The 27839-nt window shown below is 42.7% G+C and overlaps 2 protein-coding genes across 3 annotated transcripts in view; one reads left to right on the top strand and one right to left on the bottom strand.

Moving 5' to 3' along the window:
* Positions 1–8694: 8694 nt before the first annotated feature.
* NDUFB3 (NADH:ubiquinone oxidoreductase subunit B3) lies at positions 8695–17362 on the bottom strand. Its single transcript, XM_079983707.1, has 3 exons — positions 17206–17362; positions 10046–10183; positions 8695–8941 (listed from the first exon to the last, which is right to left on the bottom strand). Exons 2-3 carry the CDS (start codon positions 10177–10179, stop codon positions 8785–8787), a joined length of 291 nt encoding a protein of 96 aa, XP_079839833.1. The 5' UTR covers positions 10180–10183; positions 17206–17362; the 3' UTR covers positions 8695–8784.
* Positions 17363–17547: 185 nt separating this feature from the next.
* The window catches only part of HYCC2 (hyccin PI4KA lipid kinase complex subunit 2), a 41662-nt gene continuing 31370 nt past the window's right edge, over positions 17548–27839 (top strand). For both annotated transcript variants that reach the window (XM_079979120.1, XM_079979119.1), the window contains exons 1-2: positions 17548–17664; positions 18807–18846. The gene's annotated coding sequence lies outside the window, so the exon portion shown is untranslated. The remainder of the gene's footprint in view (positions 17665–18806; positions 18847–27839) is intronic.

The raw sequence follows: 27839 nt of genomic DNA, 5'->3' as shown, positions 1-27839 counted from the left end.
CCTGGAGCTCCAGACCACCTCTCCATACATCATACATACATCACAGAAAAGGCGGTCTACAACAGAAATTTGAGTGTTGTTGTTTTTCCTGTCTGCCAGGTTATCTGATAATGCCTTATCAGATTGCCTTTTCGGTAGTCTGGCCATTCCTTTGAGATGGTAATTACTTAATTCCTGAGACAATGGGAAGGTTTTTTTCATTTCCTCCCTCCTTGCAGAGAAACATTTGGTCAGTTTGGGAGTTAAAATGGTTTCAGGACTGTCTTCCTGTGCTGCTTCAGACATGTGGTTTATATATTTATGTACGTGTTTGCTTGGTACATTTACGAACATTTATGTATCTTAAGACCTTAAAATTATGATGACACCTCTGAATATGGTGCTTCTATTTAGAAATTATGGTTTGTAGCTGTTCAGACCATCAGTGAGAGAGGAGGCGGAAGTCAGACATTATCATTCCTGGATATAGCCTCCTTCCTGCCAGCTATTGAATACCATCACAGTCTGCTGGGAGAGGAAGTACAGTGGTACCTCAGGTTAAGTACTTAATTCATTCCGGAGGTCCGTTCTTAACCTGAAACTGTTCTTAACCTGAAGCACCACTTTAGCTAATGGGGCCTCCTGCTGCCACCGAGCCGCTGGAGCACGATTTCTGTTCCTATCCTGAAGCAAAGTTCTTAACCTGAAGCACTATTTCTAGGTTAGCAGAGTCTGTAACCTGAAGCGTATGTAACCTGAAGCGTATGTAACCTGAGGTACCACTGTAGCAGCTTTTCCATTGTTCCTTGACCTGCTGAATTTCTTCCTGTGGAACTTTATAAATAAGAAATAATCCCTGATGGGGTTTTCCCCCCCTTCTCCTTCCCAATCCATTTTCCTTTCATGCTGCCTTTTGAGACTGTAATTGTGAAGGCAGGGACTGTTTTATTTCTGATTTTTGTACGCAGCCCAGGGAGTCTTTTGTAACTTGAAAAGTGTGGCAAAAATGCTCTTTTTTAAAAAAGGAACAAGCCTAGCCCCCATTCATTTTGTGTAATGGCCATTGCCCCATCTTGCGTCAGTTTATTTCATAAGAATGGGTTTTTTTGGATGAAGTACTTCTTTTTCTCAGTCCTAAACTTACTCTCTGTCTGTATTGTTGGGTGACCCTGCATTGTACAACAACAACAACAACAATTTATTACTTATACCCCACCCATCTGGCTGGGTCTCCCCAGCCACTCTGGGCGGCTTCCAACAGGATATTAAAAACACAATAAAACATCAAACGTTAAAAACTTCCCTAAACAGGGCTGCCTTCAGATGTTACAAGAGAGAACTGGCTCGTCATGGTTATACTTCTGTATAAACACCTGTTACATCAAACACAGTCCTGCTGCACCTTAGGCATATATATCTGACAGGTATCTGGACATCCTTTGACATGTAAACTTAGGCAGTGACCATTTTAGATGCGTCAAATTGACGCAGGTCCTTTTGGACCCAGGAAAAGGCAGGATGGGGTCAGGGCAAGCTTACATGCTCTCTGCCAAGGCATGCCGGGGCCATGAATGGAAACCCCACACAAAATGGCTGCCGGCGATACAGCAGAAGTAAAGAAGTTCATTGATGAGCCCATCCAAGTTGTACGCGGGCGCTGTTATGCTCGATGCGTGAAACAAGGGGCAGCAGGCAGGGTGTATACACGAAAAATGTGAGGCCAAGAAGCCATTTGGTGGCTGATATCGAGGAACGACAACCTGCTGTTTATATTTCTAATTCACTGTTATCATTACTTTCTACGTGTTAAGTTGTGGGTGAACATATCAGACGACACAGTGATTCTTCAGATAGCTTTTGTTTATTCACAGGCCAGAACAGAACTGGGCTGAAGAGTTCAGCCAACCTGCTTATATAGACCTCAATTACAAAGCAACAGTAACAACTTTCTGTAACTATCCAATCACTGAACGTCACTTTCAATTTCTTCAATTTGCATATGTGGACCTGAGTGAAAACTATCTACAGTATTCCCCCTGCTGGGCCAGGGTGAGAACTTCAGTACATAACAGTAATGTTGTTTTATGTTTACAAAGTAATGTTTTGTTCCCAGTAGGATAGGTTTTACGCAGAGAAACTAATTTTTTAAAAAAATAACATTACTGGACATTTTCAGAATGTAAAATTATAATTCGTTGGTTTAACAGGACCAGTGCTTTTTAATCAAACGTAGATTTGTCAAGATAAGTGTTGTCCAGTCACTAAACGAATAACTTTGAATTCCTCACACTCAAAAACATATTTTTAAGACCCCTCAACTGATGAAATTTTCAAAAATTAAGTTTCGCCCTTTAAAATGGCACACCCTAATTATTGTGTTTGTACAGTGCAATTGGATCATGTCTCAGGGCTTTCTTCTAGTCCTAACCTAAAGCAAATGAAATTAAAAAATTAAAAAAACCCTTCCAGTAGCAACTTAGAGACCAACTAAGTTTGTTATTGGTATGAGCTTTCGTGTCCATGCACATGAAAGCTCATACCAATAACAAACTTAGTTGGTCTCTAAGGTGCTACTGAAATGAATATTTTTTATTTTTTTATTTTGTTTTGACTACAGCAGACCAACACAGCTACCTACCTGTAACTAGAATTAAAGCAAATAAAACAGGATCCTTGAAACAAGGTAGGAGCTACATGATATCCTTCTCTCATAATTCAGGGAGCAAGAAAACAGCAGTTTACAAAACATAAAAACCGTTACATTAAGTTGCCACACAGTGGCTTAGAATTGGCAAACCAGCAGTCATGATTTACTGCCTCGTGCATTAAAACTGTCTCCAGGGAAACTGGTTATCGTAAAAGCTTCCTCACCAATAATGAAACTGCTGGCAAAGGAAAATATACTCCTGCAAAAAAATCAGAACTGTGTTGCAAGCAGTCTAGCACGCAAGAACCCCTATCTGAGGTCAAATTTAATATCTGTCCCTCCATTTGTTTCCAATTCCCAACGTTCATGCTGCCAGAAAACAGGAAAACAGGACCAGGAGGACAGAAGCGAGGAAAAGTGGGGAGCCTCTGTTTATGGAGCGAGGTTCTTTTTGCATGAGGAGCATTGTTAGTGAGCTGGAGCAATGTCTCTGCACAGAGAAGCCCGCTTCATCCTGCAACTGGCTGGCCAGTGAAAGACGAGCTGAGCAGCGTGCCAAATCCTTAAGTGCTCCTTCATCATCTCAGTGCTCCCTGATGTCGCTGGAAGCCGGCTTCCCTTTTTGTGAGTGCAGCCAAGAAGAAATTTCCCTTAAAAAAATTAATTCTGGAAAGAGTTATATGAGAGTAGACCCTCCATAGCAGGTGTCACCAACCTTTCTGGACATTTCAGATTTTGAGAGGGTGCTGGGGTGCCAGTCAAGAAATAGCAGCTGTTGTAAACAAAAATCTGCCCTTTTTCCCTTAAGGGATATCCATATAGAGTCCTTTTGTAGGTTCTCTATTGGTAGGAGAAAATAACAGAGGCCAATCAGAGAATATTGAGAAGCAAAGCAGCTAGTAAGCCTGATATTTATTGATCTGTTGCAACAGGGTCCTCACTCACCCCACGCAGGAGGGAGGAGGAACCCAGAACAATGGTGTGCAAGTCATTATATAGACATTTTAAATTTCCCGCCCTGGAGTCCAAGACCACCTCCAGAAACATCATACATACATCACAGAAGGGGTGCAGCCCAAGACCACCCCCCAGATACATCATACCTACATCACAGAAAAGGCGGTCTACAACAGAAATCTGAGTGCCTTGTTTTCACCCTGTCTGCCAGGTTACCTGTTAATGGTCACTTGGCTGGATTACCTGGGGAGCCTGGCCATTCTTTTGTAATGATAATACTTAATTCCTGAGCCAGGTCACAGGCTCACCCTATTCACACCTTAAATGTGCCTTTAAGGCAGGCAGGATTTGTGGGGACAGATACAAGGGGGAGGTTTCTGCATTTCCTTCGACCTTGTAGAGAAAGTTTTGAGGTGACTGAAAGAGTCAAAATGGCTTTAGGACTTTTCCTGTGGGTTTTGGACACATGGTTTATATATTTATATATCTGTTTGCTTGGTACATTTATGAACATTTATTATATATATGACCTAAAAATTCTTATAACACAGCATTACCGGCAACCTAGATTGGCACTTCAAATCACTAGGTATAATTATCTGTTCCACTAGCAGAAATGCTCAGAGAAGTGCCTTTTAATGTGCCACAGGGGTTGCAATTTCAGCCACCACCCTCTGTCCAAACTGCATTTTCCAGGCTCTACATCTTCAGTCTGAGAGTGATCGGGGTTTATAAATATTGCATTGCTCATAATCTTAATGCCAACTATTTTGTTGAAAACAACGTGTGCTGAAGGACAGTCATGAGAGGGATCAAACGGAGCAGCCTTTGAGATAGGGGTCTAAGTGGTCTAATGAAAAACGCGAATGACTGACGTTTCACAGAAGATCCATGCTCAGTCGTTAACGCCTCCTTTGCAAGCGTACAAATAAGGCATCACATTGTTCAAATGCAGCTGTCTCAGCCCATAGTATACTTACTGAGGAATAAGCCTCATTGAACTAAATAGGGTATCTTTCCAGGGCATATACTCAGTCAGGAATGTTTGGGATTGTGCTATTGAACAAATGCGTAATAGAGAGACACTATTGGTTCATTTCATAAACTTAAATCGCCATCTGCTGGCTTCACTATGTCAGGTGCTCCAGGGCATTGTGGGAAATATAATATGGTGGTGGTGGGGTGTTACTTGTGGGGTAGCTGGATCGTTGGGGGTCGCCTTGCTAAGCCCCCTCACCCAACCTTGTCCAGCTGTACTGACTAATTGTCTGCTTCTGGGTTCAGTTCTAAATGCTGGCCTTAATCTTTAAGGCTACTCTGAAAACGATTGAAAAGTTACAAATAAAACGAAATGGTCTGGGACCAGGATATCTTAAGAATATTTCAAAATATAAAAAACAACACCACCATTGTCCTGAGTTGGTTACATCACTAGCCAGAGATAAGATTAAAATAACCTATGTAATGTAAGCAGTGTGTGTATCTTCCCAGCCTTCTGCTTAGATCAGCCAGCCAGTTCTGACTGACGTCCACTCTATTTTTAGAGCCGTGTCTGGCACAAGCTCTCATGTTGTTGTGCTCCGCTGCCAACCTGTGAGATCTCTAGATCCCTGTAGCTATCGGTGTTTGTGAACCCTGATCTGCACAGTGATCACGTTCCCGCTTGTGTGACAGCTGTTTTCATTTGCAGGGCAGTCGCCGCTGCTTATAGGCTACATACAGGCAGCTAAATTTCTTCAAGAATCAAGTTATTCAAAATAAAGCAACATTTTAAAAAACCCAGCCTTAAACTTAAAATCTGTAACAGAGCATTGTATGTATGCCAGGAGGGACGCTAGCATTTTTGTAATGTTGTGAGCGGTTTAGTATGCCTTGTTTCATACGCTTTTCAGCCTTTGCTTAACTATGCATTCTTCTTAAAGGAAGTGCTCTGAATATGAATAGCGTTAATGCAGTATATTGCAAGTAATGGAAGTATTTAAATGTACGTTATCTCAGAATCCTTTCCAAAAAGGCGTACGGCAGGTCATATCTTGGAGGTCCCAGGCCGCAGAGAGGTTAGGCTGGCCTCAACCAGAGCCAGGGCTTTTTCGGCTGTGGCTCCGATCTGGTGGAACGCTCTGCCACAAGAGACTAGGGCCCTGCGGGACTTGACATCTTTCCGCAGGGCCTGCAAGACAGAGCTGTTCCACCAGGCCTTTGGTCAGGGCACAGCCTGACTCCCTCCTTTGGCAATTTTCACAGAACTCTAGCCCAATAGTTGCCATCAATTTGATTTGAATTAATTTTATAATGAAATGATTTTAGAATGTTGTATTATTTTATTGTTGTTAGCCGCCCTGAGCCCAGCTTCGGCTGGGGAGGGCGGAATATAAATAAAAAAATATTATTATTATTATTATTATTATTATTATTATTATTAATTCTCCAAACAGCAGATGCTGGGACTGAAGATGCATTTATACAGGAGAGGGCCTCTTATAAGAAAGTAGCAGCTGATTGGAGTGTGGTTGTAAGGCAAGGTAAAGTTTCACAACAAATGTACAGCTGAAAGTATAGTGTAGTGGTTGCAAAGTTGGACTAGGACTTGAAAGACCGGGATTCAAATATTCAGTCAACCATGAAGCCTATTGTGTGTTACTGGGCCAGATATGTTCCATCAGCCCAAGCAACTTCACAGGGTGGTTGTGATGATAAAAGAAAGGCAGGAGGGAAGAACATTTTGTACGCCACCTTGGAGGTAATGTATAAACGTAATAATAAAATAAAATGACAAGTCATCTTTCCTGGTTTTGATATTAGAGAAACTCACATTCAAATTCCAGGGTGGCCTTGAAGGTTACTTGTGTTGCCTTGGGTATGTCTGCACTTTTCTGCTGGATCTCAAAAGGGCTGTTACGAGTTGATGGTGAAGATGAGGCATTATTTTCCTTACCCATCCTTAGCAAGTTGGATGGAAGCACAGAGTATTAGCTATTACCCGAGTGCAACAGTGCTCTCCCCACCTGTAACTGGTATTCAGAGACATGCTGCCTCAAGATAGTAAAGGCAAAGGTTGCCATCATGGCTAGTAGCTAAAGGTAAAGGGGACCCCTGACCATTAGGTCTAGTCGTGACCGACTCTGGGGTTGCGGCGCTCGTCTCGCTTTATTGGTCGAGGGAGCCGGCGTACAGCTTCTGGGTCATGTGGCCAGCATGACTAAGCTGCTTCTGGTTCACCAGAGCAGCACACGGAAACGCCGTTTACCTTCCCGCCGGAGCAGTACCTATTTATCTACTTCCACTTTGAGGTGCTTTCGAACTGCTAGGTTGGCAGGACCAGGGACCGAGCAATGGGAGCTCACCCCGTCGCGGGGATTCGAACCGCCGACCTTCTGATCGGCAAGTCCTCGGCTCTGTGGTTTAACCCACAGCGCCACACGTGTCCCAATGGCTAGCAGCTACTGATCATCAATTCATCTGTCCAGTCATCTTTTAGAGGCATCCCAACTTGGTGCCCATCACTGCCTCCTTTTGATGGCAAATTTCAGCTTTACAACTTGCTGTGTGACGAAATGCTTTCTGTTGCCTCCTGAATCTTCCAGCATTCAACTTCACTGGATGTCTCTCGAGTCGTCTGACTCAGACACCTTTGGAGTGTTGGTTCAGGTGCTCACACAATCCCAAGCCTTTGGAGTCCCAATCAAAATATGCATACGCAGTGGTACCTCGGGTTACAGACGCTTCAGGTTACAGACTCCACTAACCCAGAAATAGTACCTTGGGTTAAGAACTTTGCTTCAGGATGAGAACAGAAATAGTGCTCCAGCAGCGCAGCGGCAGGCCCCATTATCTAAAGTGGTACCTCAGGTTAAGAACAGTTTCAGGTTAAGAACGGACCTCCAGAACAAATTAAGTTCTTAACCCGAGGTACCATTGTAGATGCCAATGTACAGTAATTATGTGCATTTTGGCACAGAAATCATTTTTTAAGCTAACTGCGCAGGAGTGGCTATTATTCGTATCTAAATTTTTCTCCCAACGTTGACTAAGAAAAGGAGGTGTACTTCATGTCACTTACATTTTCTCTCTCTACAAAGCTAAATTTATAATTCTAACTCTAAAGAATTTGACATCTTAGATTATAGGCCTGCTGTGACAGTTTAGTATAGGAAATTGTTGCCATGGTTAACACTACAAAATGAGAAAGATAACCTTTAACTAAAACAGCTGCAGGTAGGCTGCCCTGTGCACCTGTAAGCTACTTCTACTTCCCAAGTGTATGTTCCAAATATTTCAAATTTTGCAATGTATGTTCACAAGACAGGCAAGGCATTATAAGCCGACTCTATATCCAGGTTTACCAAATTTTTAACTGCCTCATGCTTTTGAAAATCTGGGGACAAGATGGCTAGTGAGGAACAGTAGACAAGTTCTGGAACTTAAAAGCAAAGAAACCCTGCAAGCAAAGAGTGAAAAATGGAAACTTGCATTCTACAACAAAGAGAAAACAGTTTGATGAGATTCAGGGTTGATTTAGGCTTGTATAAATGTCCTTACTTAGGGCAGCATTCCGTTCAGCTGTTGTAGTGTAAGGAGATCTTTGGCCGTACAGCAATAGGCAAAGACAAGCTCAGAGGCTGCCTGGAACATACATCCGTGTGTTGTTGTTTTTGAAGAAAGCCAGGGTAGAGTAGTGGTTAATGGTGGGAGATCTGGTTTCAAACCTCTACTCAGGCTCCAAAGCTCCCAGGGTTCTCTTGAGCTAGTCACCTTCCCTCAACCCAATCCACTTCACAGGGCAGTTGTAAAGATAAAGGAGGAGGGTGGATCGTGTGGGATATAAATGCAAACAATAGTAGCTACGGCAGCTATCTGGAGTATGCTCATAGGCAAGGACTTCCTGGTGGCAGCACACAAAGGAGTCCTCAAGTCTAAAAGTTGGCCTTTTAGTTCCTTCTCCTGGTCTCTGGGCCAGTCAAATGGAACAGAAAGCTATTAGGACAAAAATAAACCAATGGCAGACATAGTTTGCTTTGCCATGGCAATCCAATATGGCATAGTAATCCGTGTGTGATGCGTTTTAACCCCTTCCTTCCCCATGGGAGGTGAGAAAAAGACAGCACAATGCCCTTTTTGAAGAACTTTAATATGCATCTTTTCATGCAAAGTCAGAACACAGCAATCGATTTGTAGCTTGGACGAGAGAAAACAAATGATCCTCAGTGCTGGCCCTTATCCTTCTTTGGAGGGAACAACGTATACTCAACCGCAAGAGCTACCACAAAGGCTGTGAATCCCCATTTGAATCCTTTGCGGAGAACGTCCATGATAGTGACAGGTTTTGCAAAGGTGCCCATATACCTCCAGGCTTCATTGCTAGAGACAAAACGAAAACAGCAAAGATGAACGAAAAGTCAAGTTGTACAACTACCTATGTTGGTCTACAAATTTAATGACGTATCCTGAAGCAATATTACAGTGAAAAGTGTTGTGGTTTTTCAGGCTTGTATCCTTACAGAAGTTAACCTAAGGAAATTCATAGAAGGAAAGCTTCTTGTCTTCTTCTCCTCTCTGCAACCCCCACAAAGTATCTCTGAATGGTCATTCCCCCCCCCTTGAATAATGTGGGATGGAGTGTGGGGCGGGGGATGCCCAAAACGGCTTGGATGTTAAGATAGCAAAGAGAGTCCACAGAAACAAAGTTTCCCATCTCTCCTTCCCACTCTTAAGTTAGGCTTTTCTGTGAGATCTGTGGCTTTTAATTATCAATTTTGCTTACAGGTTGTGTTTATTGCTTGTGGTCTCTAATAAGAATCCATTCAGCTATAATTCACAAACAACCATATAATTTTCCTTGCCGGTCTACTGCAATCATTGAGCTTCTGATGCCACTTTAGAATGATGCATTCTTTGAAAAAACGGCTCTTTAACATGCTTGAATGCTATCCTGGGAACACTTGCTAGGCTAGTGTTTCTCAAACTTGGGTCTCCAGTTATTGGACTACAACTCCCATCATCCCTGACCCCTGCTAGCTAGGGGTGATGAGAACTGTAGTCCAACAACAGCTGGGTGCCCGCGTTTGAGAAACACTGCCAAGAATGTCCAATCCCTTCCCTAGATATTACAGCACCCTGCCTTGCAAAACTCCTATGTGGCTCACTTGGTACTACCTGTATAAGCTTCCTTACTGTACAAAGGGAAAAATTACATTCTTTCCTCTGCCCTCTTTTGCCTCTGATCTCCCTCATCACTAGAATATGGTCCTTGGAAGAGAATGTGGCCCCTGGGCTGAAGACAGTTCTCCACACCAATCCTAAGTATTTCAGAGGATTGTGTTCCTGAACAGACCTTAAAAAAACAACCTGAACCTCTTTAGAGGGTTTTGGATCTTTTCTTGTAAAAAGAGGATATTGTCTGCTATACAATAAGTCTGTGGCTGACGAAAGCAAGTGAAAGGCCGTATTTTTGCCAGCTCTTACCGAAGCCATGGATCCTTCAGACCACGTCGAGCCAACCTTTCTTGGATATCCTGTAAGGGAGTCCCCTCTACCTTCCATACTTTTGGATCAGGATATTCCACTTTGACCGGGCCATGTTCATGACCATGCCCCATGCTTCTGGAGAAAGATTTAAAAGAAAAGAAAAGCAGCTCTTACAAGATACATTGTTCAAGGTTATTTATAAAACTGCATTCAGAGCTTCTCTTTATAAAATAATAGGAAATTGACCACCCACCACACAATGGCCACATCAGAAATGTGTCAAGTACAGTGGTGCCTCGCAAGACGAAATTAATCTGTTCCGTGAGGCTCTTCGTATAGCGTTTTTTTCGTCTTGCGAAGCAAGCCCATTGACAGCTTAGCGGATTAGCGCTATTAGCAGTTTAGCGGCTTTTAGCGATCAGCTGTTAAGCGGCTTATCAGCGGATCAGCTGATAAGCAGCTTAGGAAAAGGGGGGAAAAAGGGGGGGGAACCCGCAGGAACTCGCAAGACATTTTCGTCTTGCGAAGCAAGCCCATAGGGAAATTCGTTTTGCGAAGCGCCTCCAAAACGGAAAACTCTTTCGTCTAGCGGGTTTTCCGTCTTGCGAGGCGTTCGTCTTGCGGGGCACCACTGTATTCCTTAGCAGACTGCAGTTATTCATAATAGCAGTTCAGAATACTCTAATTGGCTAAGGCCCTTTAAGAACTGGGTGGAACACCCCCACCCAGCACTTGAGCAGAACATTTAAGTAGTGCTCTATTTGCACAAGCACGACTTAGCATCTGACACCCTCTAGCATTTGCTGCGGAATGGATGGGAAGAACAGTTTTGCTCCCCCATCGTTCTCTTTTGCAAACCGAGTTGCAAAACTGTCTCCTGAAATCACATATAAATAGGGGTGGGTGGGTGCGTCTACCCTGAAAGCCTTCCTTTTGACAATTTCACTTAGGACAATTAAATGACAAGCTACGGCTAATGGAGGAGAAAGAAATACAGAAAGAAAGACAGACAGACAGACACACACACACACAGAGAGAGAGAGAGAGAGAGAATGTGTGCAGAGTCAAAACTCTAGCTATTTGAATGCTCCAGTGGTACAGTATTGCCAAGGTTATACAGAAGTACTATTAAAAAAAACTGCATGGAAGTGGGAGTAGAGTGATTGGTCATGCTCCTCATGAGGTTATGTCAAAGGTACAATTCAGTATTTACATGCCACTCAATACAACTATATTTCGCACAACACTTCACATTGCAAGAACTTAATTCACAAAAGGCTCATTGACACTTATGGAAATGATTCCCCTGCAATGGGAGTGCTTCCCTGAGGCAAGACATCTGGATTAAATGCAACTTTTAAAAACTGCACCTACTTTTAAGTGACAGTAAGGTCACGGGTGGCGCTGTGGGTTAAACCACAGAGCCTAGGGCTTGCCGATCAGAAGGTCGGTGGTTCAATTCCCCGTGACAGGGTGAGCTCCTGTTGCTCGGTCCCTGCTCCTGCCAGCCTAGCAGTTCGAAAGCACACAGTGCAAGTAGATAAATAGGTACCGCTCCAGCGGGAAGGTAAACGGCGTTTCTGCGTGCTGCTGTGGTTCGCCAGAAGCTCCCTCGGCCAGTAAAGCAAGATGAGCGCCCCAACCCCAGATTCAGCCACGACTGGACCTAACAGTCAGGGGTCCTTTACCTTTTTAAGGTTAGAAAGGCCCTAGACCAGTGGTTCCCAATTAGCTAATTACTGACAACCCCCTATTTTTCAAAAGCCAATTGACGGACCTCCTACTTTTGAAATTTTTTGATAACTCTATGGCACGGGTGTAGCCAAGGGGGGGAGGGGGGCAGTTGTCCCCCAAATCAATACAAAACTGAGATTCTGCTCCCCCCATAAGCCTGTCCCCCAACAAAAACCCATGTTCTATGGTAGTCACCACTGCAAAGCCAATTTTTGAACAAAATGTGCTGTAGCTCCTAATAAGCAATTGATTTGGGGTATACTGTACTAAAAAACAGACCATAAAATTTGTGATATTCCCATGCAAAAATGACAAAAAATAGTTGGGGGGCGGGAGGGTTTGAGTCACAGACCCCCGGAGTGCTTTCTGGGGACTGCCTCCTTTGCTGAAAATCATTGCATGAATTGCATTAATACTAGCCTTAACTTGTTTATAGGACAGTACTAACTTTATCTCTGTGATTAGGAAGGGGTGGTTGCAGGCAGGGGGATCATATATATCACCCATCACATATTTTAGGATAGATTGGGCCACCCAGGGCTGGGGGCAAGTAATAACTCATATACTATTCCAAGATGCAGAGGTTTATTTTCCTACCATGGGAGCAAATGTCAACCACCATTTTTTTTTTATTTTTTTTTTGAAAGAAAGAAGAGTGATATATTAATGATCCCGGTTTACTGAGCGAGGGGTTTTCCATCCCTCTGTAGTCCTGGTACCAGCATCAGTTTTCTTTCATAAAACTGAATGGAAACCACCTGAGCTCATTGCTATCGGGTAATGCTTTGAATTCAATTTCTTGGTCATACTACATATTAAAATGTGACAAAGAGATGGATCGCAGGGAACTCACTTTTCCATGCAAATAAAACTTTCTTCTTTTTAAAATAACAACCCAGTAAGAAATATGAAAGAAAATAAAGAAACTGTACAAAAATGTAACTTTAAAAATTATCTCCAGTCAAATGAGGAAATTCCCCATTTTTAAGAGACCAATTGTGTTTAGCAGTTCAAAGCTGCAATAAACTGCATTTTAATAAGCTTTATTAATTAAAATTCCTTCTAAAATTAGCTTTTAAACGGCTTGCATTCCAAGAACGGCTGTACAAGATCATGGAGCCTCTATTGCTTGCGAACAAGATGTACTGACTTGCATTAGTCATCCTCCAGATCTGTACATAAGACATAATCATCATTCTGCTCTTGAAAGTACTCATTTGACTCAGCAGTTAGATAAGCACATAGAAAAGACTTTGTAAGAGTGAGACCCAGAACAATGAAACTAAAAGGGAATGAATGAATTGGCGTCTTCCCATTCTTTTGACAGATCAGAAAAAAATACTTTAATGGGTACTTCAATAAATTTTAGATGACCATTTATATTCTCAAGGCATGATGTGCCCCGACGAGGCTTTTAGTCCTTGAATAAATTATTTAGGACAACAACCAAGGGTGACATTTTAGCTTTTGGCATATGAGTAGCAACTAATATTCCCTGTTGTCGTTTTCGAGTCTGCTGCCCCTCCACCTGCCTAATGCTAATAATGCACTTGCATCTGACTGGTCAAATAGTGTCCGCATACTGGAAGAAGCAAAGATCACCAGTTTCGAAGCAATTATTCTTCAACATCAATTTCGTTGGACTGGTCATGTTGTGCGGATGCCTTCCATAGCAACTACTCTATTCTGAACTTAAAAATGGAAAGTGTAATGCTGGTGGTCAACAAAAGAGGTTTAAAGACTGTCTCAAGGCAAATCTAAAAAATGTAGTGTAAACACCGACAACTGGGAAACACTGGCCTGCGAGTGCTCCAGTTGGAGAACTGCCTTTACCAAAGGTGTCATGGGCTTTGAAGATGCTCAAACTCAGGACAAAAGGGAGAAACGTGCCAAGAGGAAGGCACGCTTGGCAAATCCACACTGTGATCAACTCCTGCCCGGAAACCAATGTCCCCACTGTGCAAGGACGTGTGGGTCCAGAATTGGCCTCCACAGTCACTTACGGCCTCATTGTTAAAACTGTGTTTATGGAAGACAATCTTACAGTGGTACCTCAGGTTACGTACGCTTCAGGTTACAGACTCTGCTAACCCAGAAATAGTGCTTCAGGTTAAGAACTTGCAATCCTATAATACTTACTTGGAAATAAGCACCACTGAAAACACCAAGATTTACTTCTGAGTAGATACATATAGGATCACACAGCTGAACAACAAAAGGTGTTTTCATTATCAGCAAGTGTGATACTTATGCCAAATACAAAGAGCAAGTGAGTTAATGTGATATCTCAACAACAGACAAGTGTTTTTTTTTAATGCAATGAATTATTATAAAATGCCAAAATAATATAAAATGATTAATATAGCAGTTCTTTTCTTTGGCTTTTATCCCCATACGCTAGGTGCAGTAACATTAAAAAAAAGGAGGAAAAGAAAACTGGAAGAAAGCAAACAGCAACTATTTCTTTTTTTAAATTGAGTTTTTAAATGCAGTTGTACTATGTAGGCAGTAGCCAGTACATTAGGGACACATCCCCCCCTCCCAGTGCTTTACTTTTCCATGGAAAACTTTGTTTCATAAGTTAATTAGGAACAATGAGTGCATGCCAAGTGCAAATAGCATTTTAGGCAATAGTGATGATTTTGAAGCTGTAAACTTTGTTTACTAAACGCAAGCAAAACAAACATGCAAAATGTGATCACTCAGCACCAGGAAGTTTTTCAAAGGAAGCTTAATGATTTATGATGCAAATTCCCAGAATTTGCATAGCAAACTTTCCAGTTTAAGGTTTTCCAGATAACCAGCACTGCTGGCAGTAGTCAAGCATCAGCAGGCTGTTCTAGGCAGCAACCTTTGCCACTAATGACTGCTCTTTAGAGATGCTTTCATTTATAGCAGGGCAGCAGCAGGAGCAACTTACGGTACATATGCTCCTTTGTTTGTCCAGATTGCTGCAGAGCCAAGCAGCATCCAGTCTTTCCCTTGCTAGCAAAGGACACCATAATGATATTTAAAAAGTTACCCACCTATGCTGCAGCAATCTTGGAATATTTTACAACCCTTGACTGGACTCAGCATAGATGGTCAGCCGACATTATCAAACTACTAAACTAATGGCAACCCTAATTTCAAGATTAAAGAATTCCTTCACCTGTAAATAAAACTAGTCTGGTATACAGCAGCCACAAATATAGCTCCTTGTCTGGTGGCTGGAGGAGAATCTTGCTTGTCACAGGAAACCAAACATAAGTAATGTGCAAGCATATGGGCTAGGAACTTTTGTGAACTTAATTGCCAGGCTGGCATACTGGTAGACTTTCCGATCAGTAGAGACTATGATGTAAATAAGGACTGAAGGACTCAGAACATCACAGAATATACATTTTCCAAAGCCTTTCTAGATAAATATATCAGCTAGACAGTTATGCCTTTTTGTTGCAAGGGATCCAGACTTGCTTAACCGAGCTGGTACTTCTGAGGTTTGTATAATAGTTTCAAAACAATACATTTCAATTCAGTTCAAACCAATATGTGTCTGCTCCCCCCCCCAAAAAAAAAAACCAGCAGCGAGAAAGCTAATTTTCTACAATATAATAACTGCATCAGTAGCGGTACCAATATGTAAAAAATAGTTGAGCTACTGATATGAGTATCTGTGATATGATGAGCAATGCAATTCCCCATCTCCACAATTTTGTGATTCATAAACGTCCAACAGCAGGACTGTCCACTGTCGGTGAACTGCTCGTTCTTACTTTGCTTCCTGCCGACAGCTCTACCTTGTGTGTCTGTGTATACATTAGTTTCAGCTGAGCAGCCACTGCGGTGATTCTCTCTGACAATACCACCAGAAACTCTCTTTTGTTCTCCTGCACAGGTGCATATAACTCGACAGGTGTTGGGTTTTCTTTCTCTCTGCTTTCTCTCTCCCAACACCACATTGTTCTGTATCCTAAGAATGCCATGTCCTTCCACTAAGGAACATACAAAGGGTTACCCCACAGCTAAACCGCTGAGCCTCTTGGGCTTGCCAATCAGAAGGTTGGTGGTTCGAATCCCTACGAAAGGTTGAGCTCCCGTTGCTCTGTCCCAGCTCCTGCCAACTTAGCAGCTCGAAAGCATGCCAGTGCAAGTAGATAAATAGGTACCGCTCCGGCGGGAAGGTAAACAGCGTTTCTGTGCGCTCTTGTTTCCGTCATGGTGTCCCGTTGTGCCAGAAGCAGTTTAGTCATGCTGGCCAACATGACCTGGAAAGCTGTCTGTGGACAAACACCGGTTCCCTCAGCCTGAAAAGCGAGATGAGCGCCTCAACCCCAGAGTCGCCTTTGACTGGACTTAGCCATCCAGGGGTCCTTTGTTGTTTAGTCATTTAGTCGTGTCCGACTCTTCATGACCCCATGGACCAGAGCACACCAGGCACTCCTGTCTTCCACTGCCTCCCGCAGTTTGGTCAAACTCATGCTGGTAGCTTCGAGAACACTGTCCAACCATCTCGTCCTCTGTCGTCCCCTTCTCCTTGTGCCCTCCATCGTTCCCAACATCAGGGTCTTCTCCAGGGAGTCTTCTCTTCTCATGATGTGGCCAGAGTGTTGGAGCCTCAGCTTCAGGATCTGTCCTTCCAGTGAGCACTCAGGGCTGATTTCCTTAAAAATGGATAGGTTTGATCTACTTGCAGTCCATGGGACTCTCAAGAGTCTCCTCCAGCACCAGAATTCAAAAGCATCAATTCTTCAGCGATCAGCCTTCTTTATGGTCCAGCTCTAACTTCCATACATCACTACTGGGAAAACCATAGCTTTAACTATACGGACCTTTGTTGGCAAGGTGATGTCTCTGCTTTTTAAGATGCCGTCTAGATTTCTCATTGCTTTTCTTGCCATGGCGAAGGGGCTTGAACAACTCAGAGAAGCTATGAGCTATGCCGTGCAGGGCCACCCAAGATGGACAGGTCATAGTGAAGAGTTTAGACCAAACGTGATCCACTTGGAGCAGGAACCTGCAAGCCCGTCCAGTATCCCTGCCAAGAAAACTCCATGGACAAAGACAACAGGGGTCCTTTACCTTATCCTAATAATAATAACTTATTTATACCCCGCCCATCTGGCTGGGTTTCCCCAACAACCCTGCAAGCTAGATCTGCTTAATCGACCGACCGTTACTAAAGGTATTCAACGGCTACCAAGATGCCTTTGATTTTAAGATGCATCAGCTACCGTGATGTATTGAGTAGCCCCGTTCAGAACAGGCCGAAGTGCAGCCAACCACCGCCTCGAAAGCCTTCCGTCTTTTATCGGTGACCCTGATGACTAGGGCAAGGAGCAAGGCTTCCCAGTCTCGGAAGGGAACATAAAAGGGGAGCCGCGGGGGGGGGGCGCGGAGAAACAAACGTTAAAAGCAGGAGGAACCTGTAAACCATCCCATACCTCGAGGCTCAGTGACCCCTTTCAGCAGGACTTCAGGGAGCCTAACCGGAAGCGGAAGCCAGTCCTCTCTTTCCAAGCTCGTCAGGGAAACCTAACCCAGCTCAAGAGGTTCCGCTTAAGGAAAAAAGGCGAGGCGGCCTTTTCCGGGTTCGGAAGCTCCGCCCCTTTTCCTTCAGGCTGTGAGCGGCGCCGCGCTTCCCTATTGGCTGTAAGGTCTTCCCCGCGCTCCCCTCTGAGGGAAGCCAATGAATGCCGCGCTTGCTTGGGGCGGGCCAATGGGCGGGCGCCTTGTTACGTTGCCGGAGACGCTAACAGGGCCTGGAGGAGGCGGAGTGAGCGCGGGGAGGGGGAAGCTGTGGAGAAGGAGAAAGCGAGGCATTAGCAACAGCGCCAGCAGTAATGGTGGCGGCGGCTGAGGCGGCGAGAGGCTGCTGCGGTTGACGCCGGTCCTTCCCGCAGGTGGGTAGGCGAGCCTCTCCCTCTTCCCCGCTTCTCGACCCCCGCTTTCGGTGTGAGGGAGGATGGGGTGAAGGGACTGGACGGGGGGCTTCGGAAGCGGCTGAGGCGCCGCTTCTCGGCTGTGACAGCTTCCTAGCCCCGCTGCCCCTTCCTCCTGCGCCCCGTTGCAGGCAGGTGTTTCTTCGGCCTCCTTTCGCTGCTCTGGCTCTGAGCCTCCTCTCAGCACCGCCACAGTATAAACAGGTAGCAGCAGCAGCAGCAGCAGCCCTTTCCTTACCCTTGGCAAAGTGGAGCCTCTCTGACGTGACCATTTCTCTTTCTCTCTCTCCCGCCCCCCCTTCTTCTCTTCGCCCTCCTCCCTCTTCTTCCAAGACCGGGTTTCCTTTCCTCCCAAAGCAAAGCTTTATTTCACTCCTCCACCCGCTCGCTTTTAGGCTAAGCTCCCCTTCTCCAAAATCTGACAGTTGTTACCGGGGCGGTTTTCATCAAAAAACAACACCACCACAAAACATCGCCTCACAGTGCATTCTGCTTACAAGACATCTGATGATGTCCTGGCTTCAAGCTTGCACCTACTGGTGTTTTATTTTTATTTCTTCCCCCAAGGTACTTGAGGCCTCTCATTGCACCCTCGAGGTTGACTCCTTCCTTGAAGGATTGGAAGCACGCTTTGCCCACCTTCAGAATAAAGAGAGGAGACCCCTTTTCTAGTTGGCAATACATCTTTTGGTTTGTGCTGCGTTGATCTCCGAGATGTCGAAGCGATTCCTTTCTAAGCAAAGTCCCTCACTGCGCTGCCATCCCTTTCTCAATTGGTGCTTTGGAACCCTCCTTTTAACACATTAACTCATGATACAGTGTGGGAAATGTGACTGGGCAAATTTAGTAGGGACACATTGATATCTGCAGGTTATGCAACCTCTCGACTACATTGTACATGCAGACATCCACCTACAGAGCTTGTATAGTGGACGTACATTGGCACACATTGTGTTCATGTAAACATGTAGGCTTTTGAAGTTGAGTGTGAAAAGCTGCCATATTAGCATCTGTACATTCAACTTTGAATACTGTTTCCTTAAGATAATAGATTGGGTTGGTGGGTTTACTGATAGTCAACTGGTTTTGTTTTTCTCCCCCAGGAAGAGCGGAAGACCAGCGTTTTATAATCTACAGTGGGAGGTAAGTGCAAGTTCAGTATTTCCTTAGACAAGGATATTAATTCTATTGATTATAGCTTTGTTCCCTCAAGTAATTGCTTTTAGGGACTTTGTAGGTATTTCAAAGGGATGAGTAAGATCTATGTTAAGGTGTCTCCTGGAGATGATTTTTACTTGTCAGTCAGATGCCATTATGCAGGCTGGCTGTCTAATGCACCTGAACTGTGTAGTCTGTTCCATCTCTCCTGTGTTGAAAGGCTGTTTCATGGTTCAAAATAAAACTGTAATTCTACTAAGTTTTGCTTATTTTCTTGCATCTAGAAGCAGAATAGGATAACTAATAATAGTTATAAGAGAGAGATAATTTTTTAGCATGTTTGTGTCAGACATTTAAAATGCCTTATTTAGAGTAAGCTTCCATTAACTATAGTCTTGTTTAATCAGTTATCTTAGAACATTTGTTAACTTCTGTTATGAGATAATTAAAGACAGGAGAAAAGAGCTTGTGAAAGAACAAGCTTCCCATCTAAACAAGAAGTAGTCATTGTGGTGCTCTTCAGATGTTGTAGACTACAACTCCCATTATTGCTGAACATTGTTTATGTTGGCTGGGTCTTACGGTACTTGTCATTCAAAACATCTGGAGGGCACTAAATTGGCCATCCCAGATATAAAACATTTGGACTACTGTTTTCTGTCTTTATTTGGTTTCATAGTTTATATCTTCTTCAAGAGAAGGTCTGATAGATGGATAGCCTCTCTAGTTCCTGGGATGCAATGACAAACTAGGTGGAAGTAAAGTTGTCTTTACAGGCTTGGCTTTGCATAAGATGTAAAACTGATTAGAATATTGTACTATACATTTAGGCAAATATGCTTACTGGTTTATGATGTCCATTCTATGTTAACTGTTCGTGTTAACTGTATATATTGCTTCCTTTTATTTAAGTATGCTCAGCCTTATAATGTTACTTTTTAGGGAATTTTTTTGATACCCTATTTTTTCTATCCATAACACTTTTCACTGGACACACAATTCGCCTGTTGTAGCAGAATAGGCTAATATGTTGGGGGTGGGGCTGATGTTTACATTGGTCTTAACTGGATGTGTAGACTGCTCAAGATGCATAAGCTGTGACTTGCCTCTGGAGTCTTGTGGGGCTGAGCAAAACTATATTGTTAGCAATAGCATGCCTAGGGGATGGGGACAGTCACTTTTCTTTGTACAGGAAGATTAGTTGTCATTTTGGTTTATCCCACTGATTTTTGTTTCAGTGGATGGAGGTGGGGGGATAGAGGATACTTAAGAACATAGTCATTGGTATTGACCTTCACGCTTTTTACATACCCAAAAGGCCATCATAGGCACATTACACAAGGTATTGGTGGTACTCTTCAAAAGTGTTATGAAGAATGGGCAAGATTGTTCAAACAACATAAAACAAGGGAGAATTCTGACAATTGTTACGCACACACCTCATGTGCATAGTAAATGCACTCCTATGGGTGGTTATATAGGTCTACACATGCGATTACCCTATTTTCCTGTAACTTTGCTCTAATTTTTTCTCTGATAACAATAGCAAAATGTGAAGATTATGCATAAATCTTCTTTCTCAAAACTTTTGTAAAAGTCTGTAAATGCAGGTGTAGACCCATGTAGCTCCTAAATACGTAATAACAAGTAATAAAAGCAATTATTATTTTTTCATAAAAGTGTCCCAAAGCGACTTATAAATAGCAATTGTGAATTAATGTACAGTTTGAGGGTTGCTCCCAAACCATTACTTGCACCCCTACAATCTAGTTTGCATCTTATATTTTAACGTACCTAATTTATCATTACTTCTTCTACTCCTAACATAGTCCACAAATGCACTTGAGTTTTCTGTGTGTCTCACTTGCTGTAGGCTTCAGTGAGGCCTGGATTTGACCCATAAAGACCCATGACTGTCTCTTGGAAGGTTGAAGGGAGGTTTGTGTAGAAGCTTGCGCTGTCTGACAGATGGTATCTATGGACCTACAGAGATATCCATGGAATAACATAATGGTTGCATCTTAGTGGACCTTAGGAACTGGCTTCTCATTTGTACAGTTCTCAGAACAGAAAGCAGATGAATGTAATGAGATGCATGTTGTAGATGTGATATGAGGTCATCCTCGGTCATTGCTGCCAAGGTATATGCAGTGTTTACCCAGTAGCTCTTTCTTTTTGCAGCCTTGACTAACAACCTATACTCCTGGACAGAGAAAAGCAGCAGAAAGCTACTGCTTTTTGGATCTTGAAATGTTTTGCTTAAGAATGTCATCCCTGCCTTTGACAATGGGAATATTTGACCAAACCTGTTGCTGTTGCTACAGTTCTGCACTGTTGAGCTCGGTAGACTAAACATTTTCTTCCTGTTCATTGTTGCATTTGGGTTTTTTCCCCTTGCCCTCTCTTTACTAGTAGGACAACACAGAGAAATGTTCTGTGTTTTCTCTTTTTTAATGTAGTAAAAAGACTAGAGGGTTTCAAAAACTAAGCCAGGGGGCTTTGATTATAAAAGATCTCATCAATATGGTCTCATCCCTAGTTTTCTTATACTTCGTTGGAGTACATCCTGTACTGTACAAGGATGCTCATTCAAGAGGAACTGTCCTACCCTCTTCTCCCCACTGAGCCTGCCCTATTCTCCTACAATACCAAATTACAAAGCCTTACTGCATGGAAGCTTGATTTGAGTCAAATGAGACCTGATGGTCTTGAGGTGACATTGCTTTACAGTTAATCTGTCCTTTCAGCAGTTCTGTCCATGGGCTAGGTAAATATTATCCAAATAGAAATCTGATATTGTATGCTACAAGGAATGCCTTCTGCAGCAGGTGTTACGGGTCCTTGTAGAAGCTGATGGTTGTGATACAAAAGGATGAAAGAGAATGTTCCATTTGGGCACCTACAGTTTTTGCATTGTTTCCATTTTGAAGCTACCTCATAGAAACCCTATCCCCTAGACTTAAGACGGCAAAAGCAACTGGGGATTGACAAATGAGCTCTTGGAAGGGAAACTACAACTGTTACAAATATAATATTTTGCCCTTGGGTTTGCCTTTAACACATCCCATGGACCAAGCAGCTTAAAAAAGGAGGAGGGGACTTTAAGAGCTGAAAATACGGAGTCTTTCTTCATCCCCAGTCCCTTTTTACTGTGAAAACTGCCCTGAGTTTTATGGAAGATTAGTATTGAAAGACGTGAATTTGATTGCAAGTGTTCCTCCGGATTGTGAATGATAGTAGGATCTAAAAAATAGTGAAACTAGTTCTGAGAGTCCAAAGGGGCCATTAGACTTGTTTTTCCTCAAACAGCAGCCTGCCCATGTCACATGGCAAACTGTGAAATTCCCTTCAGGCTCATGTGAATTAGGTACCATTCAGTTTCTGGTACAGTACACAGTAGAATCATGTTTCAAAGCAAACTATGGGCTAATTTGCCATGTGTTCACCTTCTAGCATTTTTTTAGGATAGACAATGCTAGTGAATAACATTTCACTACATATTTAATTGATTTAATCTGTTCAATGAAATGAAAACTCTGAGCCTCTTTGAAGATTAGTGTTGTCTGTTGGTTTCCAAAGGTATCCTAAGGAAAGAACACTGTAGAGAAAGCAGGCTTACTGTTCTTTTTGCAAGCCCTGATGGCAGTAGCCTAAAAATTTGCTAAGAACCTTTTCATAGTTCTTCTTTTCCCACTGCAGTTGTAGCTGTGTGTGTGTGTTAGTAAAACTATTTTTAAAATTATTGCATTGCCTCAAGAAGTAAATAAACTATATCAATGTTTATTTATACTCTCCCAGAGCAAAAAAGACCTCACAGTAACAAATTCAGCATGTTAGATAATTTTGAAGTGATTGTTTGAAAATTAAATCCCACATGACCAAATGGACAAAGGAATAGGGCCATGTGTTTATCTCTTCTTTAATATTGTTTGTTACCTTTTAGTTCATAAAGGGAAATGGGGGTAAAGAAAAATATCCTGTAGGTAATAATAACAATAATTTTATTATTTGTATGTCGCCCATCTGACTGGGTTGCCCCAGCCACTCTGGGCTGCTTCCTGCAAAATAATAAAACATTAAACATTAAAACTTTCCCTATACAGGGCTGCCTTCAGATGTCTTCTAAAAGTTGTTTATCCCTTTCACATCTGATGGAAGGGCATTTTACAAGGCAAGCACCACTACTGAGAAGGCTCCTTGTCTGGTTCCCTGTAACTTCACTTCTTGTGAGGGAACAGTCAGAAGGCCCCTTGGAGCTGGACCTCATTGCTGAGCTGAACTATAGGGGTGGAGATACTCCTTCAGATATGCAGGGCTGAGGCTGTTTAGGGCTTTAAAAGGTCAGCACCAGCACTTTGAATTGTGTTCAGAAACGTACTGGGAGCTAATGTAGATTCTTTAGGATTGGCGTTACATGATCCTGGCGGTCACTCCGCAATCTAGCTGTCACATTCTAAATTAGTTGTAGTTTCTGAGTCACCTTCAAGGTAGCCCTACGTAAAACACATTGTTCTATTCCAAGTAGGGGATAACTAGAGCATGTACCCCTGTGGTGAGACAGTATGCAGGCAATTAGGGCCTCAGCAGGGATACCAGATGCAGCTGGTAGACAGCCACTCTGAACACAGAATTTACCTGTGCCTCCATGGACATCTGTGAGTTCAAAATTCCCCCCTAGGCTGTGCACAGTTACCCCATTTAGGATCAGAGAGTCCCCCATACCTCCCCCCCCCCCCCCACAGAAGCAATACATCTGTCTTGTCTGGATTCAACCTCAATCGTTTACTGCCATTCATCCTCCACCCACCTCCAGACACAGAGTACATTCACTGACTTCACAAGTTCTGATTTAAACGAGAGGTAGAGCTGGGTATCATACTGGTGAACACCCAGCCCAAACCCCCTGATGATCTTTCCCACCATCTTCCTATAGATGTTATAAAGCATGGAGGAGAGGACATCAACCAGTGTGACAAAGGTGGTTTCATTCTCATGATGGAGCTTGAATCCCATTTGGAAGGGATCCAAATGGTTGACATCCTCCAGATTAGAGTGTGCTCAATCACCTTGCCCAGGAATGGAAGATTTGAGACTGGGTGATAATTGGCCATAATGGTCGGTTTTTTAATAAGCAGTTTAATAACCACTACTTTGAGTGGTTATCCAGGAAGACTACCTCACACAGGGAAGCATTCACCACCGCATGGAGCCCATTGCCTAGCCCTGCCTAGGAGCCAGGGTGGGCAAGGGTCCAGGAAACAGGTGGTCAGTTTCATTTGTAGTTGAACATGGCCTCAGCTGCACTAAAAACGTGCAAGGAAAGCATTTTCTTTAATGGAGTAGGAAGGAAAATTCCTAAAGCACTTCACTGAGCAGGCATTTTCCATTTTCTTACGCAGATGTTTATAGTGGATTATGCCACATTTGTTTCATGTGGTATAGGTATTCACTTACCTCCAGAAGTGAATGTCCATATTTGCACACCTGATATTTGACATCCTACATAGCTCAAAGACTACAGTGGTTTAATAATTTTGTGATCCTTCATTCAGATGACGAAATGAAGAGCTGAGAGAATTCCAGTTAACTACAGGCTCTCTAATTGGATTTCTTACTCAATGATGTAATGTGCTTCCAGGGATTCCCTTTCCTAGTTTGTTTTTGGAATTGATCCCACTAGTCAATAAGCCTCAGCTCAAAGTGTATCTCTTACAAGGGCAAACTTCAGGCACTTAATCAGTTCTGCTTTGTCATGTGCTGACATGCCTCCCCACTTCTAGTTGTAATGCTTGAATTGCATGTTTTGCGGAAATATTGGGCATGTATTTTGCCCTCCCAGAAAAATAAACAGCAATGAATAACTGATAATTACAGTTTGACTAATTCTAAAACTAAAGTTGCATTCCTGTGCACACTTGTTTGAGAGGAAGTACCATATAAATTGGTGAGGCATCTGCTGAGTAAATATGACTAGAATTCTTCTGGAAAACTGCCTGACATATCGTCCTGAAATCTTCTTATCTTCTAAGGATGCAGCTGGTATTCCTGTACATATATGCATTTTGGAGTTGAATAGATTTTGTTTAGTGTAAAATAGTATTTGCATACTATCTTTTATTATAGATAATTGGTAAAATGGGGACACTGTTTTTACCAAATTGAAATATAATTTATATTTCTAAAATGTTTACATGCCTTGCGCCTGCTTTTCCTTCCTGGGTTTCCCTCCCCCTCCTCTTCCTGGTTCTTACTAGGTACACATCACTTTTCTTCTGTCTGTCCTTCTGTCGGATGTGGTCCCAGAGCAACCTCACAAATTGTACTCTTCAGACACTAGGGCTAAAATCAACTGGGATCACTGGCTTTTCAGATGATGGTGATCTTTTTTTTTTATGTTGCTTATCTTAAAAAATAATCCAAAGCAGTTTTCAAAGGAACAAATTAGCATAAACACAGATCCCCTGGAAAGCTTTCATGTAACATTCAGAAAGCTTTAGTTTGTGAAAACAATAAGCAAAAGTATGTCACTGTCTGTGGGGAATTGCATTAAAGAGCAATGAGCTACTCACATGTCAGGCAGTTTAATGTTAAATCAGTTGTTTTAATTATGAGAGAAGCATCTGTTTACTCCTTCCGTTTGTGCTACGGGACACTGAATGCTGGACAGTAACAACACATATATGTGACATGTGCACACAACTTCAGAGATGATGCACACTTTATCTAAGTGGTAAGGTTTGCATCCAGAGAAGATTTGGCAGAACTCTGCTCATGCCGCAGGACTTTCCTGGCTCTTCTCCCACTGCAGTCCACTGTGCTCCCCCAAAGAGTTGATGCACCCTCTGGATCTGTGTTGGATGGGCACAGCAGAAGAACTGGAAAATTGGAGGAATTCAGTTAATCTGATTTGCCTAAACAGAAGTGGTCATTTTGCTAGCACATGACATATCTGGAACCAAACCAAAAGCATTATAATGCAGTCGGAAATGTAACTTCACACAAATGTATTAGTAAATGTTGGTAGCAATGGCAAACGGAAGATTAAAAAAAAGATTGCTGTAGTGAGTCACTAAAAGATTGCCTTTTCTCAGACTCGTTTTAATATTGTGTGGCAGGTTAGAATGAACTATTGAAGGAGGAGAGGTCATGGGGTGCCAAAAAGTTTTTGTTTTGTTTTGTTTTGTTTTGTTGCAAAGGCTGCTTTATCAGGTGATGGTTGTGGTTGCTTTGCTATCCCCATCTAAGTTCTAGGGAAACTTGTATAGTACCTCCCAAAAGAAGAGTTACCGGTATTTTAGGTTAAGGTTACCAGATTTTTTTCAATGAATCCGGAGACACTTTCCAACTTCAATGGATTTTCTATGGGGATGGTTTGTAAATCCAGGGACTGTCCCTGGGAAACGGTGACGTCTGGGAACCTTATTTTAGGTACTTCCTGGATGGGAGGTTGCCGGGGGGGGGGATGTACAGGTTATATCAGAGATTAAATGGAGGTTTAGATTGTTTTGTAGGGCATATCAAGCCAAACAGTCTTCTCAGACCAACTTGCTAGCATCTGATATTCCTAGTTCCCATTTCCCTCTCTCTGTCCTAATCCTAGCTGCTGTATTTCTTTATAATGCTACTCTTATCACGCTGCAACTGAGATAGAGGAGGAGCCATAGCTCAGTGATGGAGCATATGTTTTACATTCAGAGGGTCCCAGATTCAATCCCTGGCATCTCCAACTAAAAGGATCCGATAGATGCTGGGAAATGCCACTACCTGATTATGGAAAGTTGCTGCCATTGAGTTGGTTCTCAGTTATATTTGATTATTCTCATATTACCTGCCTTGTACTGTACAAAGTACAGTGGTACCTCGGGTTGCATACGCTTCAGGTTACATACACTTCAGGTTACAGACTCCGCTAACCCAGAAATAGTACCTCGGGTTAATAACTTTGCTTCAGGATGAGAACAGAAATCACACAGCGGCAGCGGGAGGCCCCATTAGCTAAAGTGGTGCTTCAGGTTAAGAACAGTTTCAGGTTAAGAACGGATCTCCGAAACGAATTAAGTACATAACCAGAGGTACCACTGTAGAGCAGGAGAGAAATATTTTAAATAAATGTTTGATACCCTCTTCACCTGCAGCTTCACGTAATGCATACTAAATTGTTTTCAAAACCAACGGGAATTTAATCAACAAGTTCTGATGTAAAAATTAAAAGTAAGAAAATTCCACCATGAAGGGCTTGCACATGGATTGTACTGGATTGTACTGGAGTGTACTGGATTGTACTGGAGTATATTGACCTCTTCCCTGCCAGGAGAATATTATTCCATGAAGTTGGGTTGAGTGTCTTGAGTTCTCTAAGTTGCAGAACTATGGAGAAGTATTAAGTATTTTCTCTTTGGTGGCTGATAATAAAGGGCACAACAGATTAATGAACAAAAACGGTTTTTAAGATGTAAAAACTAAATAACCCTGATGAAATTGGTTTTCTCACTGAATTCCACTTTCAGTCGAAACAAAAGTTAATCTTTAAGGTATGTGTTTAAGTTTTCATGCAAACACAATGTCAGTTCAGCACCTTAGTTTTAATTAATCTTCCTGCAGTTCATCCATAACCTCATTATTTTATAATACAGCATCGTTACTTGGTTGGTCACATCCATACATTTGCCCCCCAAATTAAGTGTTTAACTTCAGCAAGGTGTAAATACAAGGGTCTATAATTCCTGGATGGCCTTGACAGCTCAGCCAAAAATTGTGGCCACAAGATTGTGGGTAGCCTGCAGGAAAGGGTGCTGTGGAGTGCATGGGATTTGGCTGCTGTTCAGAGTTGCATAGTGTCTCTCCACAGCCTTCTGCTTCCCTTTCCTGTGTGGGAGCAGGAAATAGGGGCCTGTTGCTTTGTTCCTTCATGGTAGAGAAACTCTACCATGCAATAATCAGCCCCCCAGTCTTATTGCTAAGATTGAAGCTGCAGAGAG

This window comes from Podarcis cretensis (assembly GCF_951804945.1).
Source record: "Podarcis cretensis genome assembly, chromosome: 1".
NCBI lineage: Eukaryota > Metazoa > Chordata > Lepidosauria > Squamata > Lacertidae > Podarcis > Podarcis cretensis.
This window is presented reverse-complemented; position numbering and strand designations above follow the sequence as displayed.

Excerpts from the sequence above, each read along its gene's own strand:
- NDUFB3 (XM_079983707.1), bottom strand. The coding sequence starts at position 10,179 with ATGGGGCATGGTCATGAACATGGCCCGGTCAAAGTGGAATATCCTGAT. Across the intron at positions 8,942-10,045 it reads CTGAAGGATCCATGGCTTCG|CAATGAAGCCTGGAGGTATA; the intron begins GTAAGAGCTGGC and ends TTTTGTCTCTAG.